The 23,206-nt window shown below is 51.4% G+C and overlaps 1 protein-coding gene across 16 annotated transcripts in view; it reads right to left on the bottom strand.

Moving 5' to 3' along the window:
* The window catches only part of NFASC (neurofascin), a 237,611-nt gene that overhangs the window by 78,025 nt on the left and 136,380 nt on the right, over positions 1-23,206 (bottom strand). For all 16 annotated transcript variants that reach the window (XM_006159237.3, XM_027776052.1, XM_027776051.1 and 13 more), the window contains exons 2-3: positions 22,741-22,849; positions 1,046-1,226 (exon numbers count right to left, since the gene is read on the bottom strand). In XM_006159237.3, the coding sequence (XP_006159299.1) occupies positions 1,046-1,136 (91 nt within the window). In that variant the 5' untranslated portion in view covers positions 1,137-1,226; positions 22,741-22,849. The remainder of the gene's footprint in view (positions 1-1,045; positions 1,227-22,740; positions 22,850-23,206) is intronic.

Below are 23,206 nucleotides of genomic sequence, written 5' to 3'. Positions count from 1 at the left end.
CACGCACATGTGGGGCTCTTGGGAGGGCAGCAGGACCTGGTCCATCTTACTCTGGGCCCACATTACAACTCCCCTAGCCTTTCATCATCCAGAAATGCCTGCTTCTCTGGGGCACCTATTCTTGGTGAAGTGGGGTGGAAGGCTCTGGAAAGCTCGGGGGGGGGGGCTTCCTGGAGGCTGTGTTACTGTCCACCTCCTCCCAGACATCTGGAGAGAACCCAAGTCAATGATGGCATCACATGGGTCCCCTCTATCCACTCCTTGAAGCAGGGACAGGAGACAGAGGTGGTCTGCCAAGACACCCTAGCCAAGTGTTGTTACTGTGGCAAAGACAACGCACGCTTAAGGCCGGGCGCAGAAGCATGTCTGCCAACCACACGGCACTTAAGGATGAAGCCACAGGTGTGGCAGCAAGTCTGTGGCTGTTAGGTGGCCACTGCTCCTTGTTTTATGGTTCTGATCAGATAATCCCCCACACCATGAAAACTAGAATGGCAGGGCTCTTACTTCTCCACTTTACGGAGGAAAGCTGAAATCACTCGGGAAACCTGGGCCCTAACGAAGATCTAATTTAGCATCTCAGTGAACCAGCCTTTGTGAAGGCCGTTCCCTTCCCATCCCTTTCCAGGGCATCGTCCTCCTGCTTACTCTAGCCACAAGGGCCTGAGGGGTCCAACTTTGGACTTATCAGACAATAGGAAGGCTAAGAGGAGTTGTCCCTGCGCTGGGCCCTGAGCTGCATGGACAAGTCAAGACCACAGAGGGCCACGGGGGTGAGCGGAGAGAGGAACACGAAGGGGCTCTCAGAGTTCCAGACTCTGCCATGTTGGTCCCCCAGCAGGCTCCTCCACGGGAGATCAGCCCTGCAGCATACCACCACAGATCTCCGCGCACCGGTCCACGTCTGGGGAGACAGCCAGCTCTGAATCCCCGCATATGCTTCCACCCCTCCCCACCTTCCAATAGTCCTCGCCCTCCCTGCCCTCCCAAGCCTCCAACGCCTCCCCCAAAAGCAGGAGAGAAAGAGAAGACAAGCAGGACTCACGGTCCATAGGAATCTCGATGGCCCCGCCAAGACTGAGGAGGCAGAGGAGGAAGGCTGCGTGCACCCAGGGCGGCGGCTGCTGCCTGGCCATCCTCAGCGCCCGGCCCCGCTCCCTGCTCCCCGGCCTGCCGGGTCTCGCCGCCTTGAGCCGCTCAGACTGGGCCTCCGGAACAGAGCTCAGCTGCGGAGAGAAACACAACAGCACGTGATTTATTCTCGATCTTGTGGCTCCTCTGGTAATTCTGCTGGAGCTCGAAGGACTCGAGGGTCACCGATCTTAAACCAAGGGGATGTCTGAGAACGCGGTCTCCCAATCTCAGCGCTACTAGCTGTCGAGACCGGGTACTTTCTGGTGTCAAGGACTGTCGGGGCATCTTCGACCTCTACCCATTAGATGCCAGTAGAGCCTACCAGGCTACCATTTAAAGTGTTTCCAGATGGGCGTGAGGCAGCCGGATCCCGCAGGGCTGACCGTGTAGCTGAAGGCCCAGACCTGTGTTTTAGGAAACGTACCCAGGCGTGTGTGTGTGTGTGTGTGTGTGTACCAGAGGGTCCTGACAAGATGGCGAGCTGGAGAAGGGGTTGGGAGGAATTGTAGCGTGACCATGCCCCTTAGAGGATGCTTTCACCCTGTCTCTCTGTTTATCTCTGACAAATGCATGAAACCTCTGGTAAAATTTTTTTAAAAAGTCTCTAGACATTGCCAAGTGTTCCCTGGTTCAAGCCCAGCCCCGACTGAGAACGACTGTTAGCGAAGGAAGGGTAGCTCTGCAGGGAACGGTCAGAGAGCCAGGGCGGCCGGGTCTGCCCAGCACCCTCTGGGCTCGTGAGAAATGCGCTGACCTCGCAGCCTCTCTCACCCACACGGGCTGAGTGCGCTTAAGGGAGGGGCACGGAGACAACATCACAATGATGTCTGCTGACCCCGGCGAGGGGGGCCAGGTGGCACTGGCACCATGAGGGACATGGGTTAGATACTTGGTTGCCCAAGGAGTTTGTCGTTTTGCTTTTTGTCAGATTTTTGCCATAGGGCAGGACCAGCGGATGGCGTAATGGTTATGTCACTGGGTTCCTACATAGTTGACTGCGGTTCGAGTCCCTGACCCAACGGCTTAAAATTCATGCTGGGTGCGTGTGCATGTGTCCCCAAAAATCCAGAGAGGAGACTGGAGGAGAAGGGATTGCAGTGTGACCACCCCCCCAGTGGGTGATTTCTCACTTTCTCTGATTTCTCTCTGTCTCTCCGGTGAGCGCTCACACTCTGTAGCTAAAACCTCTCTCTAAAAAATTTTTTTCCCATAGGGCATGTCACTTGCTGGTGAGAGAGAGAGAGAGAGATACTGAGAGACAGTGAGGGGAAAAGTAAGAAATCACCCCTCAGTGAGGATGGCCACGCCCCAATCCCTTCTCCTCCAGTCTACTCCTGGAATTTGGGGCATGCAAGCACACACACTCAGCATGGTTTTCAAGTCCCCAGGTCCAGGACTCAAACTGCGGTTAGCCATGTGGGAGTCCAGCACCTTAACCACCACATCACCTGCTGGCCTGTTTTTCTTTTTTGTTTTTTAATGAATAATTTCTACAAGTATTTTGTACAGCAACAGTGCAGAGGTCCCTGCTGTTGTTCCTTTAAAGATAACAGCAGTGGTGAGACAATGACCCAGAAGAAATGGGCTTCGGGCGGTTGGCAGAATGAGCCACGTTATAACAGCTCAGTGTGCTCATTCCTGGACCCGCAGGGGTGGGGTTAACAAAGTCTGTCCAATGGGACTATACTGGATCCTTCAGAGACAAGCCCTCCTTCCCTTTGTCCAGAGAGGGAAGAACCAGAAGGGCCTACGACTGAGACCCTCAGGTTGTCTGAGGCTCGGACACATGCTGCCCTGCAGATCAGTCCAGTTCGCTGCTCTGCCAGAGGCTGAGCGAAGGAGCAGCAGGAGGTGCTGAGCCAGAATTCTCCCAGCTTTCTGGGGCCGAGCGCTCCTACCCAATGGCACACAGTGCCCCAGCTCCCGTTTCCTTGGCAGCAACCAGAGCTCACTCTCAACTGCACACACCCACATCTCCCGTCCATCCCGGGGGCAGGGACAGAGCTCCGGCACCTGCCCAAAGGCAGGGCAAGGTCTCCTGGGAGTCAAGGCCATCCTTTGGAGACCTAGAGCCAAAGGCAAGGCACCAGCCACTGCAATAGGACAGGCCACCGGGATGTGCACAAGCGAAAGGTTCTGGCTTACATGTCAGCGGTTTCCCTCCTGGAAGCTGGGCCCAGCACCAGCCCAACCTTGTATTTCTGGACTCCATCACTTGTCTCCCTTCCCAATATCCCCGCCTTGGTTCCGAGCACCATCATCTCCTGCCAGAGGTGCAGCTTCCTGAGTGGCCTCTCTGCTTTTACTCTTGCACCTCTGATTCATTCTCTACCCATAACACAGTCGTTATTTCTGGAGTTCAAAGGTACACATGCCACTCCTTCTTCCAACTCCCAGTAGCTCAGTGCCAAGGGTTAATGCCACCATCCCTGATGTGGTGCAGTGACCCCGCATAACGTGCCTGCTCTGTAGTCTCACCTCTTGTCACACTCCCCTTGCACTCTGGCCCCAGCCAATATCGCTCATCTACCACAGCTCTGGGGCGTTGTACTGCCTTGCACAGACTCACCTGGCCAGGACAGCCTTTGCATCTGCCCTCTCTAGTGAGTGTCTGCCAAGTCTATGTCCCTTGTCTGTGTTTCTGTATACCCTTTACTTCCTTCAAAGCACAGGTCAGCAGGTGGTGTGGTGGTTAAGGCACTGGACTCCCACATTGGCTGACCATGGTTTGAGTCCTGGACCTGGGGGCTTGAAAATCACACCAGGCACATATGTGTGAGTGCCCAAAATCTCAGAAAGAGAATGAAGGAGAAGGGATTATGGCATGGCCCTAGCCCCGGGGGGTGGGGGGGTGGGGGTGGTGTCTTGCTTTCTTTCTCTCTCACTATCTCTCTCTGTGCATGTGCCCCATGGAAAAAAACTAAAAATAAATTAAAAAGCACTTTGCACTTAATATTCATTCCCAAGTCACTTGTCTGTCTCCGCTCTAAAAACGAGAGCTCCATAAGAGAAAGTACCCTGTCTCGTTTATTGTTTCGTTCCTGGAGTTTATCAAAGTAACTAAAACACAAAGACCCTCAAAAATATGTGATGGGTGGATATGTGATTGGATGAAATCATGAACAAATTAATGACTGAATGAATGAAAATACAAATCCTCTTAAAACAAGCTTTTTTATTAACCTCGTGTTTCCCCAGAAAACCACCAGGAGGCGTAGGGGAGCACGCTCTGTGTACCTGGGTGGCATGTGTGAAGGCGACCGATTTAGTGGAGGAAAACCTCCCTCCCTACACAGATGCCAGCAATATGGCCAGGAAACCAACCAGCTGGAAGAGAGTTAAGAGAGTAGAAAATGTCCCAAGGAGGGACCCTGGCTGACGGCATCCCAGAGGGCTTTGGTTCTTCTCCGAACTCTCTAAGGTGGTCCTCACACTCTCCTGGAAAGAGCCTGCTAGTGCTTCTCCTCGGCGTATTCACCCCAAAGACCAGGCTAGGAGCGTCAGCTGGAACCTTAGTGCGAGGAAACCTGCGCCAGGAGGAGGCTCAGCACTGGGGGCAGCGGATGGCTCCTCTCTTGGCTCCATGACTGCCATCTTTATTCAGGAGCTGCCAAGCCGTAGGAAGTGATGAGAAAAGGAAAGGTATTTTATTTGGGACTCTTGATGGAACTAAGAAGCCAGAAGCTATTCATTAAACAGAAACGCATTGGCAGGAAATAAAAGCCTTATTGTTTAGGAGATTTCTAACCCACAATGTAACCACGCAGTGGAAAAAGAACATCAAGATCATCACATTAGGTCTGGTCCCATGGTGCAGTGGTTAAGTGCTGTGTAGAGGAGACGGGATCCCACCACGCTTCGAATCCCACCCATGACAGCAACATGCTGGGTGCGTGTGCACACGCCCGGGGTCCTGACAGGATGGAGAACTAAGGGAAAAGGATTGTGGAGAGGTCAGCCCTGACTGGAGGGCGGGGGCTTCTTTCACGCTCTCATGTGCACATGCTGTCATGCATATAAGGAAATAACAGCTGTTTGACAATTCGTCCCCCCTTTACTCTCGGGCACCCAATTTTCCCAGCACAATCTTAAGAGGAAGAGAATGTAGTGGTTATTTTGTTTTACAAAATCCCTTCCTTTTCAGATGGGAAACAAGAGCCCACAGAGGGGCAGTCGTCTCTGACTCCTAGTGCGGGGCTCTTCCACTCAGTTTCCCTCCCACTCAGGAAAGTTTCAGAGTGGAGTTGCTATTTTCAAAAGAAATGTATAGGGGCTAGCAGGCGGCGGGGTAGTTAAGATGCTGGACTCTCACATAGGTGATGGTGACTGTGGTTCAAGCCTCTGACCTGGCAGCTGCTTTCTCACTCCCTCTTCCCCTCTCTCTGGTGAGCACATGTGCCCTATAATAATATAAAATAATAATAATAATAATAATTGTTTAAAAAAATGTATGCTTTGGCAGTTCCTCAAAAAGTTAAGCATGAAATTACCATATGGTCCTACAATTCTACTCCTAGGTATAAACACACTCTGCAGGATTAAAAACAGAGACTTGGGACCAGCAGGTGGCATGGTGGTTAAGGCGCTGGACTCCCACATGGCTGACCAAGGTTAGAGTCCTGGACCTGGCAGCTTGAGACTCCTGCCAGGCACGTGTGCATGTGTGCCCAAAATCCTGAGAGGAGAATGGAGAAGAAGGGATTGTGGCATGGCCATTCCCCCTGGCAGGGGAGGGGGTGATTTCTGGCTTTCTGTCTCTCTGCCTCTCTCGAGAGCACACTATATTAAAAATCTCTCAAAAAGCCCAGACACTCAAGCAAGTTTATGAGCACACGTGTGTATAGCAGCATCAGTCACAGTAGCCAAAAACCAGCCCCAGATTCCAGCAGCAGATGAAAGGAAAAGCAATTTCCAGTGCACACATACCATGCAATATTATTTAGCTATATGAGAACATGAAGTATTGATAGAGGCTAGCATGCGGATGAACCCTGAAATCACGCTCAGTGAAGGAACCCCTACACACATGATCACACAGAAAACAGCCCCATATACAGCCTTGAGGTAGGGAACACCCAGGGTTGGTGACACACAGAGAACACACATGGCTGGTAACGGCGGCACAGAGGAGGGGCACGGGGAGTAACTGCCTAATGGGGTTTCCTTTGGGATGGCAGAAGTGTTTTGGAATGACATGGAGAAGTGGCACACGCCATGGCTACTCCACAGCCCTGAACTGTGCATTTTTAAATGGTTTACATTATGTCAGTTTCACCTCCATCATAAAAAGGAATAATACTGGTCTCTATAATGTGCTCCACTAAGGGAAGTGTGGAGGATGAGAGGCAGGTTGTATGACATGAGCACATGTGTGCCCTCAGCTCCTCGGCCGGGCGCGAGGTGCTCTCAACAGGGAAGACAGGAACATGGTCTGCATGTCCCTACACCCAGAGGACATTTGCATCCACATGCAAGGGGGATGACACTGTCCGGGCACAAGAGTTCTGGTGCTGAGCTCAAAGAACCTAACACAGAGTGAGGGCAGAGAAGCCCTTCCAAGGGGAACCCCCCTCATCAGTAAGGCATTTGGTCCTTCCAGCCTCATATCCAGGAGGGAATGGGGTAGGCAGAGCTGACCAAGTTTGCATTCCCCACTCAGCCTCAGCGACTGCAGGATCTTGCTCTGGGGCCCAGGGATGTCATCTCCATTTCTCCCAAGGCCCTTCTAACCACACCAGAGGTTACTGCCCTGGGCTAGACCAGCTCAGCATCTGGGCTAGGGGTGTGGTTGGCTCTGATGGGATCATCTTGGGGAAGATGAGGATGACCCCATCTCCTATGAGGCAAGTGGAGGGGAGAGGGCAGGTGGCGGCTGGGGAGGGGTGTGACAACCGTCTTCAGTGTTGAGAAAGAGCAGATGTCATCTGTAAGATTCCCAGGGACAAAACTGCGACCACACAGGAGGGCATGTCGAAGAGGCTGGTGCTGCTCCAGACACAGGTAGGGTGACCTGGCACACACAGGTCCCTGACAGCACTCATGGGAACTACACACTGAAACACACGCTGCGTCTGGAGATCCTCTCATAGCCCAGGTAAGAGGTGGATCGTGAGGATATAAGACACGTCAGAGGGGAGCTGCTTGTTGGGGGACAGAGCAAATGAGGAAAATCACAAAAATAAACAAACAAAAATCTTGTGTGGACAGATGGTCTACTATGAATTGAGGAACATGATTCATTCAGATTTTGTATGTGAAGTTCCCCTAGAACACACACCCACGCAAACACACACAGACTCATAGAAAGAAAAAGAAAAAGAACAGAGACATCTGAGCACGAAATGTTCTGTTAAGTTAGTTTCCTAAAGAATCCAGGGGCCAGACAGTGATGCAGCAGTAAAATGTGTCATTCTGTGAGTCTGACTCACAGCAAAGGTTCTGGGTTTGGGTCCAGAGACCTCCCTGAGCATGTGGAGAATGTGCGTGCCCACGACCCAGGGCTGGCTGGGGCTGGGGGTGGATCGTGGCATCAAGACCTGGGGGAAGTGCTGTCGCTGACTCTCCCACTTACAGAAGAAAGAACAAAAGAAACAAACAAACAAAAAAAATCTAGGTGACACTTGGTCAGATGTGTTACCAACAGTGTTCTCACACAGGTAAGAAACTGAATGGTTTTCAGAATCAGGGCCCTATCTATCACCTATCTATCTAATCTATCTCTGTCTATCTTCTATCTGTCTATCTGTCTATCTATCATCTATCTGTCTATCATCTATCTATCTATCTATCTATCTATCTATCTATCTATCTATCTCTATCATCTATAAACCTATCTACCTATCATCTATCTATCTATCTATCGACCTATCCATCTATCACCTATCTATATCATCTATCACCTATCTATCTAATCTATCTCTGTCTATCTTCTATCTGTCTATCTTCTATCTGTCTATCATCTATCTATCTATCTATCTAATCTATAAACCTATCTACCTATCATCTATCTATCTATCTATCCATCTATCATCTATCTATGTCATCTATCTACCTATCTATCATCTGTCTATCTATATCTATCATCTAAAGTTAATTTATTTTCACCATGAGAGAGACAGGTGTCCCCAACAGGGTCTTCATGCCACGATCTGCCCCCAGCCTCTACCAGTGTGGATCATGTGTGCATGCATGCCTAGTGAGTGCAGGGAGGCCCTGGGACACAAATAGGAACCTTGCCATGTGTACCGCTGTGTCACCATTTGGCCCCCCACCTGGGCACTATTTAAACATGAATTCCTGGGCCCTCAAACTTCTAGGCAGGAGCCAAATCAAGTTGTAGATTTAGAAAAAAAAACCAAAACCAAAACCAAAAACAAAAACAAAACACTTTGTAGGGCTAGCAGGTGGTATAGTGGTTAAGGTTCTGGACTCCCACATGGTCAATGTGGTTTGGGTCCTGGACCCAGTGGCTTGAAAATCATGCCAGGTGCATGTGCATGCATGCCCAAAATTGTTAGGGGAGAATGGAGAAAAAGGACCGCACTGTGGACACCCTCCCTGGGGTGAATTCTCGCTTTCCCTTTTTTTGTCCCTCTCTCTCCAGTGAGCACATACACTGTATGGAAAAAAATCTTGTAAAAAAATTGTGGGACCAGCAAATGGAGTAATAGTTATGTGTTGGACTCCCACATGGCTGACTGTGGTGTGAGTCCCAAACACGGAGGCTTGAAACTCACACTAGGCATGTGTGAATGCCTGCCCAAAATCCCAAGAGGAGAATGGAGAAGGGACTGCAGTGTAGCTGTCCTCTCTGAGGGGTGATTTCTCACTTTTTTGTCTTTGTCTGTCTGGCAAGTGCATGCATCCTACAGCAAAATCTCTCAAAAAAAAAACCCCCTGTTTTTGAATGCGTTCCCTCTCACAGGTGACTCCGCACACTTGGTTGACCTACCTAAATTTAAGGCCTTTAAACGTCCAGCTTGGCAAGATTCTGACTCAGGTTCAAAACGTCTGAGATGAGGTGTGCGACTTTGGAATGATCGGCCACTGGATATGGCGGCTCCTTGGCCGGGTTCTCAGCTCTGGCTGTGTGACGACTGCCTGGGTTTGAGGCCGGGGGCACTCGGAGGGGGAGGGAGAGCAGAAAAGTTCTGGACCTTCAGCACTCTGACTCATCACCTGACAGGTGGGGTGGATCACAGCACTGTTCATTCCAGGGGGCTGCTGGGAAGGCTCGTCCCCCAGCTCCTCAGAACGCACATGGCAAAGCGCGGGTCCAGAGAGAGTTCAGCACACGCGAGCACCGCCCGTGGGTGGGGTCTGAGCTCACAGACCAGGGGTGTCTGGCCCCCACGCGGCGTTACTGGCATTAGGCGTAGGTGTTATCACAACGACCCAACCACGAGCACAGCCTGCTTCGCTCTTTTTCCTTTGTCCAGGTCCTGGTTTGCATCCTTCCCCCACACCGGGGGCGCCGTGTTGATTCCACAAGCTGTCCTTGGCAGACGGACATGATGCCCATGGCTCCCACCTGCTATGGCCATCGGGAGCTCCCCACATTCCCGCAGCCCCACTCTAGGCAGGCTGTCCTGGAGGTCACACACATCTGAGGTGACAAGGAGCAAAGATTGGCAGTGCCGAGACATGGTCTGGCTGGCAGCACTTCATCTCCTGGCAGACATCGCCTCAGACCGTGGGGCAGCGGTCAGCAGGCATTCATTTCCGTGCCAGACCCGGTGGCGGCCACTGTTCTGGAGAAGGCACAGGGACAAGGCTCCTCTGCTCTCACGGAGCTTAGATTCCAGCAGGAAAGATAGAAGATAAACACGGAGGAGCTGGCTGGTGGAGGAGCAATGAAATGTGACACCCTGCGAGGCAGACTGCATGGAAGAGTTCTGGGTGCATGTCCGAGCCCTCCCTGAGAATGTCGGACAGGGCGTACCCACAATCTGGGGCTGGCTGAGGCTGGGAGTGGGACACAGTGTCAAGACCCTGTGGGGGTGCTGTCTCTGTCTGCCTGTTTTTTTTCTTTCTCACTTACAGGAGAAATAAATGAGCTTTTTAAAAAAGTAAATATTGAAGAAAAAAAAATCAAGTGGCAATAAGTGCAATGAAGAAAACACAATGAACTTGCCTGCCAGTGTCTACAGCAACTTCACAGGTGACTGCTGAAATTATTGCAAACAGTAGGTGGGTGAACGAATAAACTGAGGCACATCTAGACGACAGAATGTTATTGAGTGCCCGAAAGAAATAAGCCATGAAGCCACGGATGCACATGGAGGAAGCCAGAATGCATGTTGCTAAGTGAAAGACGCCAATCTGTATGGTGACACACTGAATCACCATGCGTATGGACAATCGGGCAACATGTGGAAGACGGTGAAAGATCAGTGGTGGCCAGGGGTTGGGGGAAGAGAGGAGCGAATGGGCAGACCACAGGGGATGTTTAGGGCAGTGAAACTACTCTGTATGACGCTGTGACAGTGGACCCATGGCACAGATTTGTCCAAACCCCTACAAGATAAAGAGCGAACCCCATGTACACTGTGGCCTGTGGGTGACGAGGAGGCTGTACACAGGTGGGGACAGAAGGGGTGTAGGAACTCTCTGTACCCACTGCTAAATTTTGCTGTAAACTTAAAAGTACTCTAAAAGAAAGAAGCCATGGAGGGTGATGTGACAAGGGAAGTGCGTGGTCAGGGAGGGCCTCTGTGAGAAGGTGTGACCATCCCTCCGGGGGGTGATCTCTCGCTTTCTGTCTCTCTGTCTCTCTCTGTCCTTTTGATGAGCGCATGTGCCCTGTAGCAAAAACATCTCTGGAAAAAAAAAAAGAGTGAGAAGCTGTCTCCCTTAGGATAACATCGGTTCGAATCCCACCTTCCTCCCCAGCCCAGTCAGCCTGAAACACACAGGGCATGTACTTGAGTACTCGAGGTCCAGCAGGCTGGAGGACTAGAGGAAGAGGACTGCAGCATGACCAGACCCTGTGGAAGGTGCTCATCTCTCTCTCATATGTTTAGGTTCACTCTCCATTATTAATAAAGGAAAAAAGTATAAAAAGAATACAGAACAGGGGGTAAGTTTGGTAGTTGTTGGGGCATGGGCATGGGAGATCAGGAGCTTGGAACCAAAGGGGTTCGGCATGAAATGCTGAAGCAGAAATAACACAGTTCTGCAGGTACTCTGAGGCCCTGCTCCCGAATCGGTGCCTAGGGGCACACAAAGGGACACGCAGCAGATTAGTGCTACCGAGGCCACATGCCAGCAATTAGTTCTTGGAATAAACCAATCAGGCGACTAGAATAGTACTACGAGAGCTAACTAAGGAATGCATTTACACATCACTGCTGCAGGAAATTGTGGGCGAATGAGAGAGCTAATAAAAGCCCAGGCAAGACTCAGTCATGCTGCATTAGATTAAAAAAGAAGAAGAAAGAAAGAAAAAAAAAAGCAGAACTTATTACTCTAGCCCTCCAGAAGCAACTGGCTCAGAGGCACACAGAAACACAGACGAGTACCAATGTGGGTCCATCAGAGACCTGAAAAGAACTTAGAATCCGGGAACCAGCAGTTAGTGTAATGGCTATGTCGCTGGACTCCCATGTAGTCGACCGCGGTTTGCGTCCCGGACCCGGTGGCTTAAAACTCACGCCGGGCGCGTGTGTGTGCATGTCCAAGATCCCAAGAGGAGAATGGAGGAGAAGGGATTGCGGTGTGACCATCCCCACTGGGGGGGGGGGTGATTTCTCGCTTTCTGTCTCTCTGTCTCTCTCTGTCTGTCTGGTGAGCGCACGCACCCTATAGTGAAAACCTCTCCAAAAAAAAAAAAAAAAAAAAGAACTTAGAATCCCACACTGGGCTGGAGGGCTCCATGTAGATAGGCAGACAGTCCTCATCTTAACCAGGATTCAGACGATAGGTACTTCTTTTTTATCTTTATTTTTATTTTTGTTAGGGTTTTTTCCATAGGGAACATGCACTCACTGGAGAAAGAGAGTTTTGGGCACACGGGCACACACACCCAGTATGATTTTCAAGCCTCCAGCTTCAGGACTTGAACTGTGGTTGGCAATGTGGGAGTCCAGCACCTTAACCGCCACACTATACTTAACTAATTTGTTCTTAATACAAATAAACAATACTTATAAATGCTATATACATAAAATTGATTTTAGGTTATCACTATAATAACCACATTCTCATGAACTTTTTTTCCCCCTTAAAGAACAAAGAAAGATGAGTCAGCCAGTGGTATGGTAGCTGGATCCCAAGGGCCAACTCACAGAACAAATCCCAGATTCGGTGGTTTGAAAAACATGCAAGGCTCATGTGCATGCCCAAAATCCCCCAGAGGAGAATGGAGGAGAAGGGATTGTGGCATGGCCGTGCCCTACGGGGAGTGATTTACTTTCCCTCTTTTGCTTCCTCTTTCTGTCTCTCCCCACAGAGCACAAGGACCCGATAGTAAATGAGTAAATAAAAAATGAGAGAAATAGCCAGTGAGGGTCTGGCCTGTGATTAGTCACTATCACATTTGTCTTGGAAGAGAAAGCAGCTAAAAAGGCTCAAGAATGGGCTCCCACTCGGGGCAGTACTTTGGGGTCCCTGTGTGAGCTGTTCCTGCTCCCTGCCCCACACAGGCGTCACCACCTGTGTGTCCCCAGCCTAGCGCCAGGCCTGCACTGCCCCATACGGCCTTTGTTCCCTGCACCTCCCGCCATCTTTGCTCCCACGTTCCTTGGCTGGAAATGCTATTCCTTTTTCTGCAAAACAGCCAAGGCCCTTAGTGAAGAGGCTGCCCCTGCTTTTCCGGGGGAAGGAGGATGCTGTTCCCTGTGGTCGCCCAGCATGCCCAGGCTCTGTTTCAGCGGTTGTTTCCTGCTCTGTGGGATCAGCTGTTCTCATGTCCCACGTCAGGCTCTGAACTGAGCTGAGTCCACACCTTGTCTCCCTGTGCAGTGTCGAGCACAGTAAATGCTCATGGGATGGGTACATGGCCATCTTTCCAGGTTCGTCCCACGACAGGGACATATTCGGCTCATCAGTAAGTCTGCGTGATAACCTTTGGCTGATATAACATGCCACCCAACTGCTGTCACTGCATAAGCCCCAGTAATGAAACAGGGGCCACCTCCTGACAGTGTTAATACTTGGAACCCTCTGAAGTAGAGTCCGTCCCTGCTCAGCAGACATACTCGTTTTTCCTAAAATCCTTCCACCTCTGCCTCTCACAACTTTCTGTCTGACTTCAGTTGGGCCACCCTCAATGTCACCCTGTTTTTTCCATTCCACAGACAAGACACTCAGAATCCGGGGATTCCAATGCTCCAGGCCCCAGCCTCAGAACTGCCATCCCTCCATCTCTAGTCTTCCAGCCTTCTCACCTGAGGCTCCTACTTAGCTCCTCTGAGTCCTGAAATCAATCTGAGGGCCCCCACCCATGCGTCCCCTCCTGCCCTCTGACCCACACCACAATCTTTCTCCCACCTTTCTCATGCCAAGGAATAATGCAACAGATGATGACCCAAGCATGCTCTGCTCCTTCCAGCTCACAGGCACTGAAGGCCAGGGTGGCGGGTTTCCCGGGAAACTCAAAATGCCACCTATCGATGATCACCAGTCTGTCCCGGGAGACAGACATCAAGCAGGGAGGAGACAGAGAGGGATCTTTGGAGGAAGATGAGATGAGAAGGCAAGGTAGCAGAGAGCAACTCCTTGGCTTACACTCAGAATGCACCTTCCACAAAGCTACATCTCACCACAGCTCCCCTGTTATCCCTAACGAAATCACCCTGTGTCTAACACAGTCTGCCCACACAATCCTCCCACTCCCCTCCTGAAGTGGCAGTAACTACATCCAACTCTCAGGTCTCACAGACTTGGCAACTGAAGAGAGCACTCACCAGCCGGCTTCAAGACCCCTGCCTCTCCCTTCACCCAGTGGGAGAGGGGCCAGGCTTCCTTGCTTCTGTAGGTAGACCAGTTGTCTTCCAGGATTTTTAGCTAGCAAAGGAAACCTATGTGTGAGCTTGGGCTCCCCCTCCTCTTCCCACTCCTCCTCCCACTCTTCCCTTTCAAGGGTGGAGGGGGGTGGTCTCCATCTGCTCAGTGGCTGTGTTTCAGGCTGGCTCTCTTTTATTGTCAAGGGGAGAGATCTGGGGGGTGGGGGGAGTACGGGGCTGTGTGTTTAACCATTGACAGCACTCAGCCAGCCTGGCCCAGCCCGCCTCTTCCTGCCAAGGGTGAGTTCATAGAGGTCACAGCAATGGGGGAGACAGCATCAGGCTGAAAAACAGTTGTTTTTCTGCTCAACACCCTGAACTCATCTATAGGCTGAAACCTGAACCACTTAGCAATTTAGTAAGTTGGGAGAAAGGGATAGGAAAGAAACAAGAGGGTAGAGATCTGTCCCTCCTGGTGGCCTTCATGACAATCCAGTGACTATCCAGGGCTCAGTCTAGGCTCTCCAGAGGCAAAAAGCACTCGCAAAGCACCAAGTCAGTCATAAGCCACTAGCAGGACCAAAGCCCCACGAAGGCTGCACTCTCCCAGAAAGCATAGCCACCCATGGGCAGGAGGTGCCTACCTTCCACTGCCGTGTCCTGACTGCCCTGTTGGGTCATTAGTCCACATGGCTTGGACACAGAGCCCGCTGCATTCTCTGTCATAACACCATTGTGTGGGTCTGCCACAATCGTTTAACCACCCACCTGTGGGCCGTTAGAGAGCTTTCTTTCCTCTATTTTTTCCTGTTATAACAGTGCCTCGGTGAACATCCTTGTACACACATCCCCACTTATGGACAAAGTGCAGTCGCTGCCCCTGCCGTCTCTCTGAGTCAAAGTTCCTGGAGCCAGCACAGCCACGCCTGGAACAACAAGGAAGCCTTGGGGCCACAGACATCCATTCCATGGCCTGACCTTTCTACTGCCCCACCCCACAGGTCAGCAGCACTAGGGGCACTGGAAGGACCTCGTGGTGCTACACAGGGCAGTTTCCTCAGCTTCTCTAGGGCTCTGCATTTCCTCCTCCCTGGTGCTTATTCATTCTCTGAGGGGCAGCACTGGGAAACTGGTGGGACATGGGAAAGCCTCTGAGCGTAGTCAGTACCCCCTGCACAGCTGACCTAGCAGGTTGTCCAGGGTGGGCTTCACCAAGGCTTGTGGATTACCTGGGGAAGCCATCACCCAGGCCCCACTCACCGACCCTGCCAGTGCCTAGCTGAGTCTGACAGGCCTCCTGCCACACCAAGACGCAGGTAGAGCAGGAGGTTAAGGAAACAGAAGTTACCATGTTAAGAAGGCTGCCAAGGTGTTCCAGAGCCAGCCTCTGCCCGTCTTACCGATGCCAGGAAAAATGGCAGAAAGACAAAAAATAAAGTCCTTGGAGAGAAATTCTGCTGCCACCGAGAAGGAAAGGCACCCTCCCCTCTCTGTGATAACTCTGAAGCCAGCTTCTCGCTTACCTTGGCTTCCTGTCTCCTACCCTCAGGAGAAAGTTTTCACAGCAATTAGACACATTTCTCTTCACAGCTGGAGAGGGAGGATGGTGATGCTCTCCCCCACTCCCGCCCCCAGCAAGTAGAGTGAGGAGACACCCAGGTATCAGGCCTCAGCAGCATCTGTCTCCTCAGCACCTGCCGCTGAAGGGAGTGGCTCAGAGGAAGGCTGGAGGCAGAATTGACAACAATCTCATGTGGCAGGTGCCCAAGCGTGGGGACCCAAGATTTGGGGAAGGTCAGAAGGAGAGCGCCAGGTAAGAGAGAGCATGAAGACTGAAGGGAGGAGGCCAGAAAGGCAGCCCTGGAGTCAGTATGAAAAGACCTAGCACTTCCAAAAATTAGACATAAACGTGTGACCCAGTAATCCCATCAAAACGAACAGATCAACGAAATGCATATGTATACACGTACAGTGGAATATTATTCAGCCATTAAAAGGAATGTTAGAGCACATGTTACCAAGTGGACGAACCTTGAAAACATCTTGCTAAGGAAAAGAAGCCGAACACAAAAGGGCACATGTGATATGATTCCGTTTACAGGGAATGTCCAGATAGGCAAGTCTACAGAGGCAGAACGTGGGTTAGCAGCTGCTCAGGGCTGGGGTGGCAGTAGGGAGGGAAATGACTGCTGATGGGGCAGGTTTTAGGGGTCAGAAGTGGTGATGAAGGGGACCAGCAGTTAACGTAATGGCTATGTTGCTGGACTCCCACGTAGTTGACAGTGGTTTGTGTCCCGGACCCGGTGGCTTAAAACTCACGCCGGGCGTGTGTGCGTGCATGCCCAAGATCCCGAGAGGAGAATGGAGGAGAAGGGATTGGGGCGTGACCATCCCCCCTGGGGGGTGATTTCTCGCTTTCTTTCTGTCTCCCTCTCTCTGTCTGGCGAGCGCATGCACCCTATAGCAAAAAACCTCTCCAAAAAAAAAAAAAGAAGAAGAAGAAGAAGTGATGAATATGCCCTGGTTCATTGTGATGATGGTTGCCCAACTTTGTGGGCAGTAAAAATACGTTGGATATACTAAAAACCATCAGGCTGCATATTTTATAGACGTAAATTGCATGGTATGTGAATTTTATCTCCATAAAGCTGCTATTTAAAATATTAATAAGAAAAGAAGAATTACATAAGGACCTGGAAGGCTTTGTTCATTAGGGGGAAAATGTGATACTGGGTCATTCCGTGGCATGATGGTTAAGGAGGTTAGATCCTATCCAACTGACAATGAAGTTTCAGTTCTGGACCTGGTGGCTTAAAAGACACACCAGGTATATGTGTGTGTCCCAGATCCTGGAAGAAAGGAGAAGCTGGAGGAAAAGGGATTGCAGTGTGACTATGCCCCGTGGAGGGGTGATTTCTCACTTTTTCTCTCTCCGCCTCTCTTTTTCAATCTCTGGTGAGTGTGTGTGCCTTGTGGCAGTTGTGTGTGTGTGTGTGTGTGTGTGCAATTATATTTCAAAAAGAAAAGCAAATGATGGCATTTACAAGCACAGTTTCAAATGTTAAAAGAAATTACATTAATTAAGTTTATTCATGGAGCCAAACAAGTGATTGTTTATGATGAGAACTATAAAGTTTGTTGATAAAATTAGTTTAAAGAAGGATTAGGTTTGGGGATTATAAATTTTTTTAAGAGAGATTTTTGCCATAGGGCATGTGTGCTCACTGGAGAGACAAAGAGACATAAAGCAATAAATCACCCTCCAGGGGGATGGCCATGCTGCAATCCCTTCTCCATTCTCTGCTTGGGATTTTGGGGGTGCACGCACACATGCCTGGCGTGTTTTAAGTCATCGGGACTCAAATTATAGTTGACTATGTGGAAGGCCAGAGACATAGCCATTACACCATCTGCTGGTCCAGGGGGATTATCATTTTAAAACATTGAATATTGGTTAGTTAGAAAAAAAAAAGATCTATGGCTAAGTTTTTACGTGCCAGCTTGTGCCAGTCCCAAACGTGCATTTCCACAGTGAATCTGAAACGTACAAAGGGAAGGTGGCATAGAACGGCTGGGGACCTCTCTCTGGGCAGCTGTCCTAAAGGAAAGGTGTCCTTATTTTGAACTCCAGCTTCCCCGGGCCAAGTACTGCCTGATGGGTTCCCAGCTCCCTGAGGTTGGTGTCCACTTGGAATCAAGTCCACTGTCCACATGAGGACCTTCCCCGGGCGCGTCTACTTGTGGTGTCACTCATGTTAAGCTGCTTACTCTCCTTCCATCTGGGGAGTCCCAAGCCTTGTTTGAAGAGACCGCGGCATTCTAACCACACCTGAGATCCTTTCTATTGAGTTTGAGCAGAGAAAAAAAGAGAGAGCAGGACTACAGGAGAGCCGACCTTCAGTCCCTTATCCCAGTGCCTTGAACTAGAGGGCAAAGGGCAAAGGAAGAGTCGTCTGCTTTTTCCTTTGCCTTTCACAGGGGCAAGCGTCAGCTCAAAGCAGCTCAGGGCTGGGGTCACACACGGCAATCCATCACGAACCAGCTAGGTCACTGAGAGAGCGGGGCAACATGCCAGGCATGGACTCAGAAATTCAGCTTCAAGAGAAGTGACGATAATCCCTCCGGCACACGGAGGGGACCTGGACTTGGAACCACACACACCTGAGCTCTCTCCTCAGCACCTGCCTGCTGGTGGTCTCCAGCACTGTTTATTCGCTCTCGGCATCTCGATTTTCTCATCTTTTAATTGGCAGAGGGTATGTGCACTTGCCAGAGACAGAGAGACAGAGAAAGAGAGGGAAAGCACTCCCCCCTATGGGGTATGGTCATGCTGTAAACCTTCTCCATTTTTCCGTTCTGTCGGGAATTTGGGCACGTGTGTGTAAATGCGCACACACACAGTATGTTTATCAAGCCACTGGGGCTGCGATTCAAACTGCTGTCGGTTAAGTGGGATCCAGCTCCCTTAACCACTAGGCTAAGGGGCATGTTCAGTGTCCTCATCTTTAAGAGTAGGATAAATTCACTTACTTATGACAAGGCTGCTGGGATCAGGATGACTACTGCCTGAATGAATGAGCTAACGTGTACGTATGACATCTACCTCAAGGCGTGGCACACACTGGACATTTGAAAACCACTGGTCCTTTCTCCTCGGCCCCAAGTTCCAGCTGGTGTGCTGCTTTGCTGCATGGTCTCGGGTGGGCTGGTTGTAGCTCTACAGAGTACACATGCCTGTGCAGACACCCATGCGTGGGCTCTGTGGTCAAGGAGTTACTGACTACAGTCAGAGAAAACATAGTTACAAAGGCACCATCTACTTTGGACCAGGGAGGGAGGGGTCTGCAAAGATGCCAGATCAGCTAAAGCCCCCCTGGGCTCCCCCTCCCCTGCGTCTGCTGTGGTCTCATGTATAGTGCCTTATGCATGCTACCCTCTCCCACCAAAGCCCATGACATATGACATCCTCCGATGCTGGTAGATAAACACCCGGGTCGGTTCTCCTGAAGGGATGTCCATTCTGCCCTCAGTCTTGGTTTAGCTGCTGAAATCCAAGGACAGCACATACCCAGTTGCATTTTTTAAATTCCTGTCTGAGTGACAAGTGAGGGCTAGGGAGGGAGGGCTGAGATGGCAGGAGGGAGCGGCATCTGTTCCTTCCCTCCAGCTCTCCCTTCAGTGTCTGCATTTACATCCAATACAGACATCAGTCTGGATCCGACTGCGATTCCAGGCAGGCTTCTACAGGCTGGAGGAGATGCGAAAATACAGGAGGCCTGGAGGAGGGGAGGTGGGAGCAAAAACAGGGGGGCAACAGACAGGGAAGATTTTTTTCCTCCAAGTTCTAAGATGCACCATTTGTCCAGAAGTCTGGCTGCAAAGTGCTGGCAGCTCTTCGTGCGCTGGCTCTGGAGGTGTGGAGAGCTTTGTGTCTACGTCCTGGACAGGCCTCCCTCTGCTACAGTCTGTGGTCCTCTTATAAAAACAGAAACCCAGAGGGTGACATGCTCTCTTAAACCTAAAAGCCCAGCCTCTGGTAAAAGGTGGGATTAGGGGGGCAGCAGAAAAGGCCAAGAGGCACCTGCATCACTTCAGCAGAAAGGAGGAAGCTAGCAGAAGCTACGAGGGGAACAGCTTTTACTGTGGCCACTCTCATCCCCACACCCACCCCTGCAGGCCATAGTGCCCACAGGTAAAAGTGGCTAAGAACGGGTGCTGCCTTTGGGGCTTGGAGTAGATTTGGTGGCAGGAGAAGGGGGTGAGGGTGCGGAAGAAAAACAGGCAGTTCTAGTGAAACTCCACGGGGCCCCCTCCTCCCCCATCCACTCCCAGAGAAGTGTCCAGGGACCACATTGTCTGCTGTCCACAGTGGCTTATTGCCTGATTCTGGAGAGGAGGCTTGGCGTCTCGCTGACAGGCGTGGGCCTTAGCAGTGTGAGCGAAATTACCCAGTGGATCCATTTGAGAAACCAAGGCCTGGGGAAGCTCAGTGGTTTCTCTGCCTTGGGCCAGAGAGCAGGTGCATGCTCCCAGCCACCTGAAATGACAGTGCACCGAAGCTGAGGTTGGGGAGGAGGGAAGCCTAAGCCTGAAGCCCCAGTGCAGGAAGGTGCCTCACGCTGAGGTGGGAGGAGAGAGAGGGGGTGTGGCTCAGGAACAGATGCCTGGGGTGGCTCCAGATGGCAGTGGCCTCCAAACAAAGGGAGAAGAGCCAGAGGGAAGGACAGAGAGATGGGAGAGGAGGGCTGGCTTCTTGGAGGCTCCAAGCTGGAGCTACAAAGTTCCATTCACACCTGGAACCTGGCCACTTCCTCTCAGAACAGGGATGATGGGTTTCCATGACACTTGGAACAAGTCACCCTAACCCTAACCCTAAAAAACACTCCAGCCCCAAGCTTAAATGGTCACCTGTGCGGGTCCCAGAGCCAGACGGCCCAGATTCTAACCCAGGCACTGGTATCTTCTTGTGCCTGTCTCTCCTGTCATCAGTAAAATGTGGGTAAAAAGGGCTGATGTGAGGAGGAACACACAGGGCCTGCACATCGAGGACCCCATGGTGCTGCGCATGGGCGCACTCAGTGCTGGTTACGGAGAGCGAGGCCTCGGCACTGCAGCAGCCTGGCTCCGCACCCCGGCTCCGCACCCCGTCTCCCAGACTGCCTGTTCCTGCAGCCGCCACATGCCCTGCTTGCATGGCTCCTCCGCAATTTTTCTTTTCCTCTTTAGGTTCTCTGTGTCTGGGAGGGCTTTGGTAGCTATCCCTCCTTTGTGATGTGTGGGTGCTGCAGTGTTGCGTCACAGCAAGGTAAGCAGCCCATGTCTGGGGGATCGGACTTCCCGTAGGGGCTCCTTAGCTAGTCCGTTTGGTGGAACTTGGGGAAAATAACTTTATGGAACCTCAGTTTATTTCTCGACGCAGCAGGAACAGTGACACCAGCCTTGCTCATACTGCAACATTGTCATGCGCGCCAAATGCCACAATGCATGGAAACGGATGCATTATGTAAAGGGCACAGCTCTGAACAGAACCGGTCTGCTTGGCCTCCAAATGTCCGGCAGTGTGAGGCAGAACGAGCTAGCTCTGGCTTCAGATGGGAGGCTGGAGTGTTACTTTACGATCATCCAGAGTCATGGGTGGGCAGTGATGTCGTTACCTACAGAAAAGGCAGACCCCAGGCTCCTTAGGTGGAGACCTGATATGCAGCGTAGCATGCACGTGCCCCAGGAGGGCTGCAGAAGAACTTCGGTGGGACGGGGACAAAGAGTAGAGAGGGTGTATGAAATGTGCCAAGAGAAGGGACATAGAGACACAAAGCTGGACGAACTCCCAGATTCTGTCACAGACCTCGGGATCTGTCCCCGTGCAGTTTGACATAGACCATGCCCATTAAGTAGACCGGGTATACCACCATTGTAATTGGAGTCCTCCCCATACGGAAACACACAAGAATTGGCGCCCTGGGCCCCAGGCACTGTCAGTATGTTTATGTTCAATATTTAATAACAATGGCAGGATAAAAAAACCCTGAGGTTAGATGCACGGTTAGATGCACGTCCCAGATGGCCCCTGAAACCCGACACTGTTCCAGGCAAGCTGTAACCCTGAAAGAGCCCACACTCAAACGCTTTGGTAAAAGTAGATCTGAGCTGCTGTTGGCATGGAAATAACCACCACCTCCATTCACTGGGCGCTTGCTAGATGCCAGGCACGCGCTTAACCTTTACAGCATGCTGTCCGCTACTGTCCTCGCCGCGGAAGCTGAACACTGAGACCTAGAGCAGCTGAGACTTTCCAAAGGTCACGAAGCATGAGCAGCTGGATTTTCGTCTAGTTTGTTTATCGGCATGCTCTGCTCCCACCTTTCAACTCCCTCCCTGCTGCCTTCTAGGCCCACACTTAACACTTCAGGGGAGGACAGAAGTCACCTGGGGGGAGCTGGAGCCAGGAAGGAAAACTGCTGAGGCTAAGATGCCCAAACAAAGGGAATAAGATCCTTCTCTGCTCTGGCCCCAGGGCAGACTCCCCCAGCCCAGCAGCCTGCAGGTGGCCAGCTTGGGATCCACTGCCCATCACCCTCGGCTAGTGCTGCGGCCTTGCCTGGGAGGAAAACAGGTGCTGCTGAGAACAGCAGGGAATGTTAACCCAGGCCAGAACAATGCAGGCCCTGGACATGGGGCGTGGCTGTAGGGCTGTGGGCCTTGGCCACGTACTGTGCCCTGGACAGCTGTCCACCTGCCAGGGCCCAGTGCCCCGCCCAGAGCAGGGGTTCTCTGGCTGTGCCCTATATGCCAGGCTGTCGCTCAGAAGGCTCAGGGGTTATAGAGGCCCAAGATGGGAGGATACAGGTCAGAAACAAAGCTGCTTCCACATTTTTCAATTTAGGTGTTCAGTGGGGTCAACAGCGACATGCTGGCTGCACCTGGTGGGAGGAGCACTCATTCCCCCAGCCCAGCTTCCTTGCAGGAGAGCTGTGGAAAGCGGCTCTGTGCCAGACCCTGGGCTTCTGTCTCTGGCGAGAAGAGGAAGGAGACAACTCCCCCAGAAGGTTCCTCATGCCAGGCAAAAGCCTTTTCTCATCAAAGAGAAAGGGCAGTGGATAAGCACTTACCTCCACCCCCACTCCCAGCACTCCGACTCTGCCTGGGCCCAAGTCCTACTCACCTTCTCTGCCTCATTCAGCCTCCTCCTTGCAGCACCAGAGGAGGCTCCGCTGCAGCCTGCAGAGGGAGGGACGGCTCCAGGGTCCCAAATGGCACATAAGTCAATCAACCTGTCTCAAAGCAAGCACAAAGGAGAACCCTGGGGTTACTCTAGGAACGGGAAAATAAAAAAGGCCTTTGTGGTTTGCCACTCGTTCATTCACTGGGGAAACTACATCTTTGTTCACATCCATCTGTAAATATTGCAAAGCATCCCAGCATCTCAGTTCAAGGAAATTTAAAGCAATCTGCAAGGGACAGGCAGATTCTGCAAGGATGATTGTACCTCTCATTCACCCATTTTTTAAAGGAAAAAAAGTTTATTTATTTATTTCTTCCATGACAGAGAAAATGTGGAGGGGAGAGAGGCACTCCTTACACGTCTTCACCCCCAGTTTCAGCTGGCTCGGAGCATCGGGAGCACGTAC

Source organism: Tupaia chinensis, unplaced genomic scaffold (genome assembly GCF_000334495.1).
Source record: "Tupaia chinensis unplaced genomic scaffold, TupChi_1.0 Scaffold000627_1, whole genome shotgun sequence".
In the NCBI taxonomy this organism is placed as follows: domain Eukaryota; kingdom Metazoa; phylum Chordata; class Mammalia; order Scandentia; family Tupaiidae; genus Tupaia; species Tupaia belangeri.
Note: the sequence above shows the minus strand (reverse complement) of the source record. Positions and strands in the feature narration are given on the sequence as shown.